This window comes from Elephantulus edwardii, unplaced genomic scaffold (assembly GCF_000299155.1).
Source record: "Elephantulus edwardii isolate Elephantulus edwardi_28Jun2011 unplaced genomic scaffold, EleEdw1.0 scaffold00074, whole genome shotgun sequence".
Taxonomy (NCBI): Eukaryota; Metazoa; Chordata; class Mammalia; order Macroscelidea; family Macroscelididae; genus Elephantulus; species Elephantulus edwardii.
Window position 1 is genome coordinate 4,758,396 of NW_006399824.1, and position 13,749 is coordinate 4,772,144.

Sequence of the window (13,749 nt, forward strand, 5' to 3'; positions counted from 1 at the left end):
AGTGCTTATTTAGAGATGTTCAAGGATGCTGACACCAATCCTTAATCACCTGCTCACTCATCCAGGAAGAAGGGGAGATCAGTTACTCTACTTTGATTGTGTCAACTCAAACACCATGTTACAAAATAAGCAAGCTGTCATAATGAAAAATAAGGCTCCTCTATCCAGCACCAATTATCTTCGGTTCTTCACCACCAAGGCTACAAATGCTATAAGCATATGAAGAGAACACAGGAAGCAAAGAAACCACATCTCCAGTAGTAGCACATTGTTCGAGTTGAACTATTCCTCTGTCGGGTTATTTCTGGTGTTTCATTCTAATCATAAGGAATTTAGTTCTAAATTATGCACTCAAAGAATATGTGCACATATCTTTATATAAATTCTGACTGTAGATGCATGGCAAAAGCTTGTTCTGTATACTCTGTTGACACTCAGATCACCTGCAGATTCCACAAACACAAGCCTCTCCTAAACACAGTTGTTGTTGTTGTTGTTGTACGGTGCCGTCAAGTTGAATATGACTCTTAGTGACCCTATCAATAACAGATCTGAACCTTGTTCTACGCTGTGCCATCCTCACAATCTCTAACACACTCAAACCCATTTCTTTATGTCAATCCACCTGTGCCACCATCCCTCCACCTTTCCAAGCATAATGTCCCTCTCCAAGGAATAGCTTCTCCTAGCAATATGCCCAAAGTATGTGAGATGACGCTTCACCATCCTTGCATCCAAAGAGTACTCTGGTTCCACTCCTTTTATTTTGGCTGCACCTTTTAAAGGCACATCTGTTTGTTCTTCTGGAAGTTCATGGAGTATTCGGTACTCTTCTCCAACACCACAGCTCTAAGGCATCAGTTCTTCTGCCATCCTTATTCGTTGTCCAGCTCTCAGATGCATAGCAAATGACTCAAAAGGTCATAGCCTGAATCAGGCATACCTTAGTCCTCAAACTGACATTATTGCTCCTCAATAATTTGGAGAAACTGAGTTTAACATCCTTGAGGGAACTCTGGTGGCCTAGTGGGTAAGGAGTTGCATGCATGGTTCAACCCAAAGACAAATGGCTCTAATCTATCAGCTGCTCCAGGGAAAAAAAGATGGGCGATCTCCTCTCATGTGATTTACAGCCTCTGGAAATCCACTGGAGAGTTTCGACTCAAAAGCAATGACATGCTCTTTGTTGAGTCTGTTACAGTTTGTTGTCTTGTTTTAATTCTAATTTATACAGAAAAAAAGCCTCAAATCTACAATCCTGGATTATGCAATGCTGTGATGTGGGTACTATGTAATGATCCCTCATGATCTGATACATCAAACTACTGCAAAAGGATTAAGGGTGGAATGCAATACAGCATCTGATGGGGGAGTTTTTCCAGGATGTGGCCTGTAATACCCTCTATCTCAGTAGAGATAAAAAGGGGCCTCTGGTGGCTGAATCTGGGAGGGAATTGCACACCCGATCCAAAGGCTGCACCTTTTGGGGCTTTGACTCTTTTTGGATTTACAGTCTCAGAAGCCCAATGGAAGGTCAACTGTTGACACCACAGTACAGTTAAAAGTCAGTTCTGACTCTATGGCAATGAGTTATTTTTTTAAGAGATAAAAGAGTAGAAAAGCAAGATGAGGATGAAGGAAACCTTCATCTGTACTGCCAAGAAGTAATCAGTTGGAGTGGAGTGTATGCTTTGGCCCTGGGCCCTTGCACTGGAAGGCTAATATGCATGAAGTTCCTCAAGGAACAGTGAGCCTGTTTTTCCTTTAGAACCGTTAGAGAGGGACTTCCTCTAGAGCTGGTCCCCTGAATTGGAACTTCTAGCCTCCTGAACTGTTAAGAGAATGCACGTGTGGTGGCCCCGTTAGAGCTGTGCTAGGTAACGAGGACACCTGGCATCTAGGTTCTACGTTGTTGTTGCTGTTAGATGCTGTCGAGTCAATGATGACCTGCAGGGTCCTGTGAACAACAGATGTGAAGCCTGGCCTGGCCTGTGCCACCATCACCATCTCTGACATACCTGAGCCCGTTGCTGCAGTCACTATGTAAAAACATGGAATTGCTTCATGAACTTGCGTATTAGTCTCCGGGTGGACATGAACCTCCCACTGTCCATAGTTAATCATTTTTCACCACTCCTCTTCAAGGTACAGAGTTAATACAGGGAATTAGGAAAAAAAGTCAAAAGAATCTGCTGACTTACACGTATGTATACATCGTCGCAATCTACCGGAGGCAGGCTTACTGGTATACTCCTAGGTAAGCAAATCTCAAACACAATTCGTGAGGAACAGAGAGGGCTTGACATTAAAATGGCACAATCTTAATATCTAAGGCACTATCTTGGACACCCACAACTAAAATGCTTTTCAGAAGACAAACAAGGTTGAGTGAAACTGGACTTGAAGCATGGACAGCAAGGATTTACTCAACCACACAGTGACCAAAACTGGAGGTTCAAAGAAGGGAGCGAGACTCAAACCAGAGGCCAGAGTGACCTATGCATGTGCCGACATCCCATAATGAGGCTTGCCATCACCTCCCAGACTCCCTTGCACCAGAGTCCATCTTGATGTTTTGTGCACATGCAAAGGAGGAAGGAAAGTTGCAATCATGACTGAAGTTGTGCAAATTCCACACCTCCCTAGACTCCTGAAAAGCACTCTTCTCTGTAAGAAACTGCTAGAAAAAGATCTGAGTGCTTATTACTCAGAAAGACATGTCTGCATGTTCAGCCATTCAAGGTTTCCTTCATGTCTAATAAATCTAGACCTTTCTAAACACATAATCATTTGATTTCTAGTCATTATTTTGACCCAGCAACATCACCAATCATTCAGCAACAGCATTATGAGAAAAGGAGGAGGAAGAAGAGAAATAGTGTGTTGTTACTGGTATTTTTTAAGAACTATATTTCCAGGTATGTTTAAAGGTGTCCTGGTTGGTACCATGGCTGAAATGCTCAGCTGCTAACCAGAAAGCCAATGGAGTTTGAACCCACTGGCCACTTCACAGAAAAAAAGATGAGTCTGTCTGCTTCTGTAGAGATTTACAGCCTTGGAAGTCCTCCTCTTGTCCTGCAAGGTCAGCAGGAAACAGAATTGACCAACGGCTGTGGGTCTGGGGGCTTAAACACAAGAAACATCTCTGGAAAGATACACAACAAACTGGTAAATTTAGTGAGAAGAGAAACTGACTTTTCACTGCACATCATCTTGGACCTTTTGATTTTGGAGCCGTACTTTATGCATCCCCTACTCAGAATGACCACAATCACGACAGCAGACACCCACAGCCCAAGTCTCCTTACGTCCCTTTGGAGCCCTCCCCTTCTTTTCTCCTGACTCCTCCTTTGCCCAGGCTACCCTACCTCTTATCTGCTTTAGATCACTATACATTAGGCTGTATTTTCTAGAATTTATGTACACACACACACACACACACACACACATTTTATGTACATATACGCCAACAGTCACTTGTCAAAGTGCTCCGTGGCTTTTATGTGGAGGCTCACAGAGAAAAATATCTACCTTTTTTCCTCTCTTCCCTAGAAACAGAGTCTGCTTATATATTCCTTATGTCTGCATAGTTTATTGTTAACTTTTAAAAATAAATATTTACGTTATGAAAAGAATATGTGTTCACTACAAAAAAATTGAAATGGAGAAAACTACAAGAAAATTATCTTAACCCTAATCGCATCACTCAGGCACCGGGAAGCCAAGTCTCTGATTTTCTCCCTGTGGGCAGGTGTTTGTAGGTGAGTGTGCACCGCATAAGAGGCTGTCCACGGTGGAAAAGGAGAGCCCGCTCCAAACCCACACTTCACCTGACAGCTCTGGATGGTCACCAGAGACTTCAGTCTTCAAAGACTGCAGAGGGAACTTTTCCAAAATTTCCTCTACCCTCTTGATTGTCTACTAGCCAGTATCTCTGGTTAACTTAATACTGGCAAATACAGATATATGAAATCATTCACCTGAGTTTATTAGTTTATTTAGAGAAACAAACTAAAGTATTAAAATAAATGGCAAAAATACTCAAGTAAATGAGTATTTCTTCATAATGAGTATTTCCTCATAACGAGGGGGGGAAATAATTGAACACAAGGAAATACTACTCAGCCAGTAAGAGAAACAAAGACTAGATAGTTACTGCACTGTGGGTGGAGTTTAAAGTCATGATGTTCAGTGAAATAAGTCAACCAGCCATAAAAAGGAAAATATCACAGGATTCACTTAGACAGGTAAGAAAAAAATAAATGTATAGAAACCCAAATTTATTAGTGGTAACATAGGACAAGAGAAAGAAGAAAAGGGGGTTAATGGTGATGGGGAGAACACTCATTGATTAAGGATACAATTGCACAACCAGTTACTGAAGCAGCTATCAGCAGGTTGTATACTAGTAAAAAGATGCATTGGAAGAAGTTGTATGATAGTTATGTTTACAATGTTCTTCCTTGAAAAAAGAGAGGGTGAGAATGAGGGAGGAACTACTATGGCTACTTGTGCACAACCAGAAACTTCATGTGATTTAGTGCCTTGGTTTAGAGGTTTAGGGTCATAGCTTCAAAGGACATCTCAGTTAATTGATCTAATAACGTGTATGGTGCTTCTGTTCTACCTTCTAGTTCACTGTCTACTGCCTGGGGCCTCAAAAACTTGCAAGCAGTCATCCTAAATAGGTTTCTATTTGGAAGTAAGACAATCAAGACCGAGAGGTGGGTATGGAATGTGTGGCTAATTGTCTCCATCCTTTCCCATAATACCAAAGAACGAACTGGATGGTGCGTGGCTGCCATTACCAAATATTTTGACCCAAGATTCAATAAGAGAATCTTGCCCAAGGGGGAAAATATGCAGAACAGGATGAAATCCTGAAACTACTGCCCTGAGATAATCTTTAAACCTTAAACCAAAAATATCCCCTGAGGTCTTCTTACAACCCAGCAATAATTTACCTACTAGTAAAAAATGTCTGCCTCGAGTATTGTTCTCTTTTTAAAATTAATTTATTTATTTTTCATTTCAATGAACATCTACAGAGACTTTGGAATTCCATTCATTCATTGTTGCACTTTTCTCCCTGCCCCCCCCCCCGTTTGCTCCTCTCCTTGAAAAAGCAAAAGAAAAACTCCTTCATTGGTACACAATCCCCCCTGCACACGCCCCACCCCCACCCCCACCCCAAATATAATCCACTGGATAAATTATGTTTACTGCATTGAAGTATATGAGGGAGAGAATAGTTTCAAAGTAATATATTTTAGGGCATTATGTTTATCATAAGAGTACAGAACGAGGGTTGCAGAGTGGAGTATTGTTCTCTTTTAAAGAATTATACTGATTCAGAACCTTAGTTGGACTGATTTTGTGTTAACTAGGGAGATAACTCCTAAAAGGAGGATCAGAATGGTTACACAACTCAGAATGTAGTCAACGTAACTGAATTGTACATGTTAACAGTTAAATTGGTACATGTTTTACTGTGTATATTCTCAACGAAATAAATTCAATTTAAAGGTGAGGGAGTCTCTAAATTAGAAATAACTATCTTTCCATTGGCCTTTTCTCCTCATGATTATTATTTTAGAATCACCGTCCTACTGCTCTTCCCCATGGCTCCTGAATGCAGCTTGTAACAGCTGGTCTGGAAGTGCCAGCATTCCAAATTTAGTAGCTCTTGTCATCATCTGAAGGCTGGGGGTGAGACAGACAAGATGACAATACAAGGCCTGCCACAGACTAGCTGTGTGATCTTGCCCATTTTGCTTAATCTCTCTGTACCTCCATTCAGCTGTAAAATAAGAATGGTAATGGACTATCCTTTTGGGGGTTGTTTAGTAAAAATAAATAATGAATATTACTGCTTGGCACCAAAATAAACCAGCTAAACCGGCTGCTATCAGATCTATTCTATTCATGTGTTTCAGAATAGAGCCACAACTTATAATGTTTTCAATGACTACATGATCGTTGAGGGAGCTATAGTGGCTAAGAAGATGTGCTGCTCTCCGAAAGGTACATGGTTCAAATCCACCAGCTGCTCCACAGGAGATAGATGGTCAATCTCTTCCCGTGCAATTAAACTGCCTCTGGAAAGCTGCTGGAGGACTCGATAGCACACAACAGCATGTGTTCTTTTAGAAGTAGATTGTCAGTAAGTCTTTCTTCCAAAGAACCTTTTGGTGATTTCAACCACCAACATTTCAATTAATAGTCAAGCACTTAATCGTTTTCATCACCAAGGAACACCAGTTGCTCTGATGAAGAAGTGAAAAAGGATGACAGCAGATAGCTTGTAGACAGACCAGAATCTGAATTTCCATTACACAACTTGCTGCCTTTCTGATGTTTCAAGTGTATTTTAGATACTGTTATTACTATTATTCTGTTGTTATGTGCCATTGAGTCGCCTTGTTATTACTATTATACTCTAAGACAATTCCAATTTCATTGAGATAAAAGTATGTAAAGCATCTAGCTGAGTCTCCAGTGAAGCTTTTAGCCTAGTGGCTCGTCCAGCAGTTGGGAGAAAAGTTCACTTTTCTGTCCAGCAGAGGGCGATAACTCCACACTATCCCGCTCAGCGCTGTTCGATAGCACTATGCTCCTATGTGCAGTTGCAACTGACTCACATCTGACCCTCCAGCAGGTTTTTGGAGGCTGCAAATTCCAGGGAGGAGGGCACGCATCCTTTTCCCCTGGAGCAGCTGGTGTATTTGAACTGCGTGAGTTTGGTATTGCACTACAGCTTATTACCATTAGGCCACCACAGCTGCTTATAGAACTATAGGTGAATCATATTTGGAATTGTAAATGTTCTCGTTACTGTACTTTAAAAGGTAGCAAATAGAATTAGTTATATCTTACTTAGCTCAATATAATTAAAAATACTGTCATCCTAATCTATAACCAATGTAAAAGTTATTAACGGAATCTTTTGTATTCATTTTCCACATTAAGTCATTGAAATCTGATTGTATTTTGTATATAAACTTTCTCAATGTGGCCTGGCTGATGGCTTCCATTTTGGACCTCACAGATGCAGGCTGTCTGCTCTACAAGTTGCTGACACATTGAGAATCAAGCTAAAGAAAAGTTTGCCTGAGAAGGAAGTGAAACAGAAAAAAAGAAAGATCATATATTGGAGGAAGCGTCCAGGTGAAAGATTATGCTTCTCCCTGGTATTATAACAGATAGGAATTTGATACAATTGTTCTTAAAAAAAAAATTCTAAAAAAAAAAAAAATTCTAAACCACATTGTTCTCCCATAGTTCAGAATCTCTGCCCTTAAATTTATAAAGAACATGAAGGAAGAACACTTCCACCCCAAAAGTTTTCTAAATTTTTTGTGATGGTTTTACATGTATTCAAAACAAAGGACACATTTAAGGACACGGGAATTCCCCAAGGTATCCACTCAAGGGTGTTGTCAGAAAGTGAAAATTCACCCGTTGGGCTGTCCCTTGAGGTAGGAGTATTATGACTCTGTCTTGTTTTAGATAAGTATTTCCTTGAAGCCTGGAAAAGAACTCACCCCTGGAACTCAACTTTCAGCCAAATGATAGATGAAGCAGTAAAGGGAACTATAACCCCAGAGAGGTACTCATTCCTTAGAACAATCAGTCATACAAGATCAAAAGAGTAGCCTTTACCCAGGGATAAAGCTCCAAGGCTGGGAGGGATAGGAAAGAAGGACAAAGAGAAATGGTAAACACAGGGAGGAAGCAGGAAGAGTGCTGTTACACTGTGGGGATTACAATCAATGCCACCAAACAATGTGCAGAATAACTGAATGGAAAATCTATTTGCTCTGTAAACTTTCACTCAAATCACAATTCAAAATATATACACATCTATTATGATCATAATTGAAAAAAACAAAAGGAAGATGTTCAAGGACAAAAATTAGCCTAAAAGGTTCATTTTGTGGTGGATTCCAAAGGAAAAAATTATGTTTGGAATCCTTTCCCTCAATGTTTGCCTTTCACCTCCCTTCACACACAGGTCAACTAGGTCACTAGCTCTGCTTTACTGAGAACTTTACATGAACACTCCCGAGCAAACCACTTTCCCCAGTTGAAGCTCTGTATTTTCTAGTTGTAATATTGGGTTTTCTGCCACATGATCACAATTTGGAATCCATGGTGGTACAAATGGTTAAGTGCTCAATATTGCATAAAGGTAGGCTGTTCAACCACACCCAGAGAAGCCTCAGAAGAAAATTCTGGCAATCTGTTTTCTTAGGATCACAGTCTACAGTACACGGGGTAGGCATGAGTTGGAACCAACTCCATGGTGAGTGGTTTGGGTTGGTTCTTTTTTTGACACAATTCACTAATTTCCTGTTCTGGGTTTCATTTTATCTCTCTGTCTCTCTCTCTCTCTCTCTTACACCCTACATCTGCTTTCTTGTTTGCTTCTACTCCCTAAGCTACCTTCTTATTTTCACAGTCATGGCCTTATGCCATATTTGTCCCTTTTTAAAATTGTAGTTTTAGTGAAAGTTTACAGAAAAGTTGGCTCTTCACTCATTGTTGCACATTTTCCTTTCTCCCCCTTGTATTTGAATAAAATGTTGTATTCAGCAATGCATACAGCATTTTGATTCCTGTTAATCTGCTGTTCTTAAAAGGCATATATAATGAACATCCAAAAACTTCTCCAACAGGGTAAAAAGGGAAGCCACAGACTGGAAAAAGTATTTGGTAATGATATGTCAGACAAGGGACTTATATCTAGAATTTATAAAATACTTGAGCACCACAACAAGATAAAGGTAAATAATCCAATTGAAAAATGGGCACAGGATATGAACAGACACTTCACCAAAGAAGACATTCAGATGGTTAACAAGTACATGAAGAAATGTTCAAAATCCCTAGCTCTAAGAGAGATGCAAATCAAAACAGCTATGAGATATCATCTCACCCCAGTCAGAATAGCAAAATTTAACAGAACTGCAAGCAACAAATGCTGGTGAGGTTGTGGAGAAACTGGAACCCTTATTCACTGTTGGTGGGAGTGTAAAATGGTGCAACCACTGTGGAAGAGGCGGTATGGCGCTTTCTCAAAATGTTGCAAATAGAGATATCATTTGACCCAGCAATTCCACTACGGGAATATACCCCAAAAGACCGTAACTGACATCCAAGCAGATATATATGCACACCCATGTTTATTGCAGCTTTGTTCACAATAGCAAGGAGTTGGAAACAACCTAAGTGCCCATCAACAAACTAATGGAAAATGGAATACTATGTTTCATTGAAAAAACAAGGAACTCATGCAATATTATTCAAAATGGGTGACCCTGGAGGACATTATGCTAAGTGAAGTATCTCAGTCACAAAAGGACAAATACTACATAGTGCCAATGTTGTATAACAGAACTGACCTTGGGATTGGGAAGAAACTGAGAAAGACTGGTTCAATAATGTATACTGCATTGAAACAGATGAGGGAAAAAACTTTAAAAGTGATATGTGATTAGGTATTTTTGTCATGACGAGAGACCAGAGCGAAGGCTGCATAGTGGAGTGGACCTGGAGGAGGGATTGTAAAACAACGAAAGAATTTTTCTTTTACTTTTCCAAGAGGGTAGTGTACTAGGGGGAAGGGTTGGGAGGGGAGAAAAGCACAACCATGAATGAATGGAAATCCAAAGTCTCTGTAAATTTTCATTCACATTAATAATAAATTTTTTAAAAAGACATGTATACATGCTAGAGACACTTAGGCTATGGCTTTTGAAAAGGATAATTTTGATTTATTAAAAATGTCAGCACTTAAAAAGCAAGCTTCCTTGTCTCCACTGGAGTTCCTTCCTTTTGGCCTATTAGTTCCATCAGATGGGTAAATTTCTCTTCCACCCTTGGGAGGTTTGGCAAGCTTAAAAATTTCCAAGTTTACTTTCCGTTTCTTCCTCTCTATTCTCAAGTAAAAAGAGCTCCAGTTTTACTCTATCAAAATTGATGGATTTTCACAGCAAATCCCTTGACTCAGTGGTTAATGTTATAGCCAGACTACCAGCAAAGAGAAGGGTGTTGGGGTTTGTGTGTTGTTTCTTTTCTTCAGTAAGAAAACTTCTTACTCATCTAAGACCATTGAGATGCAGTAGAAAGTTACCTCTAACTTAAAAGAAAAGTGGCCAGTTCAGCTACTAAATTAGTCATAAAGAGCCTTGGGTAAGTCTCTGTAACTTTTTGCATGAAGCTTATGCAAAGAGCAAAAGAGAGGATGAAGAGGTTTTGTCTTGGTAAATTAGACCTCAGAGAAAGATGGTGACCATCACCTGAGAGTGAATGTGAATCACAAACTCATGTTCCTATTGGAATGCAGGAGCCAATGTGGAATGGACACTTAAGTCTGGCCACACTCACTTAGATATCCCATTTTTATCTCCTATTTTTGAAAGAGAGAGGCCATAAAAGAGCCTAGGATTCGCTGTCGTTCACTTTAGTTGAATTGACTAACTCACAGTGACAGCAGATCAAAACCCTCCCGTCCTGTGCCACCCTCGCAATCCTCACTGTCCAAGCCCATGGTTCCAGTCACTTGTTGAGGGTCTTCCTCTTTTTCACTGACTCTCCACTTTTCTAACATTGATGTTTCTTCCCAACACTGGCTGTTTTCATCAACAATCCCCTTCTCTCTCTTGGTGGGCTAGCTACCTGTGCTCTCCAGGGTGGCACACGCTTTGTAAACTCCATTTCACTCTTCGTCCCATGCATGACATGGTCTTTACTTCAGGTTGGCTTGGCATATTCTCAGTAAAAGCAAGTCACATGCCTAACTGATTTGTACAGTTCAGTCAAACCAACAGGCTAAGTAAGAGATTTCTAAGAGATCCAGTGTGAAAAAACAATCTATTCGAACTTTGTAAATAAACTAGTATAAAATTGGGGAAAAAAAAGATGGGCAATCAATGTTCTAAAAGCATCGTCAGCATTACATGGACAGAGGATGAAATGGTGGCATGGCTATATTGCAGCTTGTGTAGCTGTGACTGATATTTAACCAGACCCTGACATTGGGGTCTGCTTCCCTTTGTATTCAGATGCTGAGGATCAGAAAGGGGGGCCTCCCGTGAGGCCTGGCAAAGGTCGCCTTTCTCTTTCAGGAGCTTCCAAGTTTTTCAATTTGGTTATTGTCTCTTTCTTGGTTTCCTTTGGCAATAAAGATCTAAATCTATCAGATGATGTGTTATTATCTGATCCAATTTTATACTGCTTTTTTGGTGTTGTTGGGGTTTTTTAGTGGTTTTCCCTTTTCTTTTTACTTCTTTTCAATGAATACATACTACAAACAGAAGCATTTGTTCGGTTTCATTGAGTTCTGTTTTCCTTATTATGGAAGTTAAGCAGGGAATTTTTGAAAATATCCCACCTAGCTCTGGTTGGGTATCTCCAGCATGAAATGATGACTCAGCTCCGTGCCACCATCAGGCATCTAATGCTCTTGGTCTCATCACTGCATATAGTTATTATTAAACAATGATCTCCTCAAGTTCATGAGTTTCCCCCTAAAAGGCCAAGTAAAGCCTATTCCCTGTAATCAACAATGTTTTATACAGTGAATTCTGTGAACATTGGGACCTGTGTATAAGGTGGAAACCTGTAGGAGAAGAAAATTGAAAAATTTCCGCTCTTTGCTGTTGAGTCAGAACTGATTCATAGCTGACTCTCCATTAGGCTTCTGAGGCCATAAATGACATGATAGGAGAGCGCTTATCTGAGGAGCTGCTGAGGGACTCAAACCTTCAAAGAGGCATTGCCTTTGGATTAGCAGCGCAACTCTCTACAGACTACATCCCCAGAGCCCCTGGTGTGGTAACACTACCTTCTGGCAAAAACAGAAAGCTTTCAAGGCCTGGAAAAACAAGGTAGTTCCATCAAGTTCTGACTCTCACAGTTTTCACTGAATTTTTTAAAGAAACAGGTTACGGGAAAAGTTCACCCACACTACATACTGTTCTTCCTTCAATATTAACATAACTAGAAGAATAACAAGAAGAAAATAATCTTAAAAGTTTCCTGTATATAATGAATTATGTCTGAGAGCACCTGTAAGACTTCATCCTGTTCGGAAATAACATGGCTACTAGAAGTTGCTTCGAAGAAACAGAACGTCTGGTCACTGTGACTCAACGTTTCCTTTACGATTTGGGGGAACTGAATATTTTGCTACTACATATTTTACCATTCACTTGCCTGGCCATGATCTTCTGCCTTATTTACATAAGAACTCGTATTGACCAAAGGAGAAGAAATTGTGTTTTTCTTACAAACTGATCATTTTCTTAGTTGTGAAAGGTTATAAGTTGTTTCAGTCTGAATAAAGAACCCTAAAATGATAGCGAAACTGAACAAGAAATTTCCAAGGGTGAGGTTTCTCCAAACAATAGGACAGATAGGAGAATTCTTTGACTTCTTTTCTTAAAATCTAACTGAGATTGTATTGTTGTTGCTGTTGATTGCTGTCAAATTGAGCATAACTCACAGTGTTTGTATGTACAAAAGGCCTAAAGCCTTTGAATAACTATGACCATTTATCAAAGTTCATAGAGTTTCCAGAGGCATGTTGCTTATGCCTAATCAGAGACGAATGCTTAATAAGAACCAGGTTAAAGAAAAAAAATACATGTGTGCGCACACACACACACACACACACAGAGTCAAACTTAGTGCTATTTCAAAAGAGCAGCCTCCAGTGATCAATGAAATCACAGCAATACATCAAAACTTGGGGCTGTTGTAGAAACCCCAAAATGCCCAAAGGTGCCATGTCTTTTATGCAATGAATGCACAGATAATTTTCTATATTCCTTTCCAAAGCTTATTTGTAAGCCATACATTTTCAACCCAATGTAAAAGAACACATCCCAGTCACTGCAAGAATTCCCAAGGCTGCACCTGTTGCAGAGTTTAATTTTTCTTTGCACTAAACTTAGCCAAACTCACAAGAAGGATTTCAGCTGTCCTAAATCCTACCTCTTCTACTATTATTCTTATATTTCCCCACAATATTATAAATCCTATGTCTTAATGTGAAAACAATTGATATGGACCTTGGGGTCCATATAAAGAACAATTTCAGGGAGCTGTGGTGGCATAGTGGCAAGAAGCTGCACTGCAATCCCAGAGGTGCACAGTTTGAATCCACCAGATGCTCTGCTGGAGAAGGAGAGGCAATCTCCTGTACTGGTCAGATTCGATAGTACACACAAAAAATAATAAAATAGAAAAATTTTAAAAAATTTAAACAAAAGAACAATACGAAGGAATAATTTATACTCATATTTATTCTATGGCCTATATAAATAATTTAGACTATAATTTCTATTATACAAAATAATTTATATGGACCACAGAAGAGCACAGAAGGGACAATGAGCAACCCCTGAGTCCTACCTTCAACAGAAGATTCCAGGAGCAGGATGAAGGCAAGAGCCAGGACTAGCCTGCTGCACTTGAGGAGCCCCTGCATGGTGACCAGCACGCGTCAACTTCAGCCTCACACTTAGGAAGCAGAGTAGGGTGATGGCCGTGCCTTTTAGAAACGGCTCCCAAACCTCAGACCCTCCCAGCACACACGTCACAATTTCCTCTCTCTTGTTGCTGTCCTAGTCCCTGCTCTGTCCACACTGTTCTGCCCAAGAGCAGAGAAAACGGGAATTTCAAAACACCTGATTGTGTTTACGGAAACCTATGTTCAACCAGGAGTCAGTTGTCAGAACAGGG

The 13,749-nt window shown here is 40.1% G+C and overlaps 1 protein-coding gene across 1 annotated transcript in view; it reads right to left on the reverse strand.

The window, feature by feature from the left end:
• Nucleotides 1–13,495, reverse strand: part of SRGN (serglycin) — an 18,282-nt gene extending 4,787 nt beyond the window's left edge. The window contains exon 1 of the mRNA XM_006889048.1: nucleotides 13,420–13,495. Coding sequence (XP_006889110.1) covers nucleotides 13,420–13,495 — 76 coding nt within the window. The remainder of the gene's footprint in view (nucleotides 1–13,419) is intronic.
• Nucleotides 13,496–13,749: the final 254 nt, after the last annotated feature.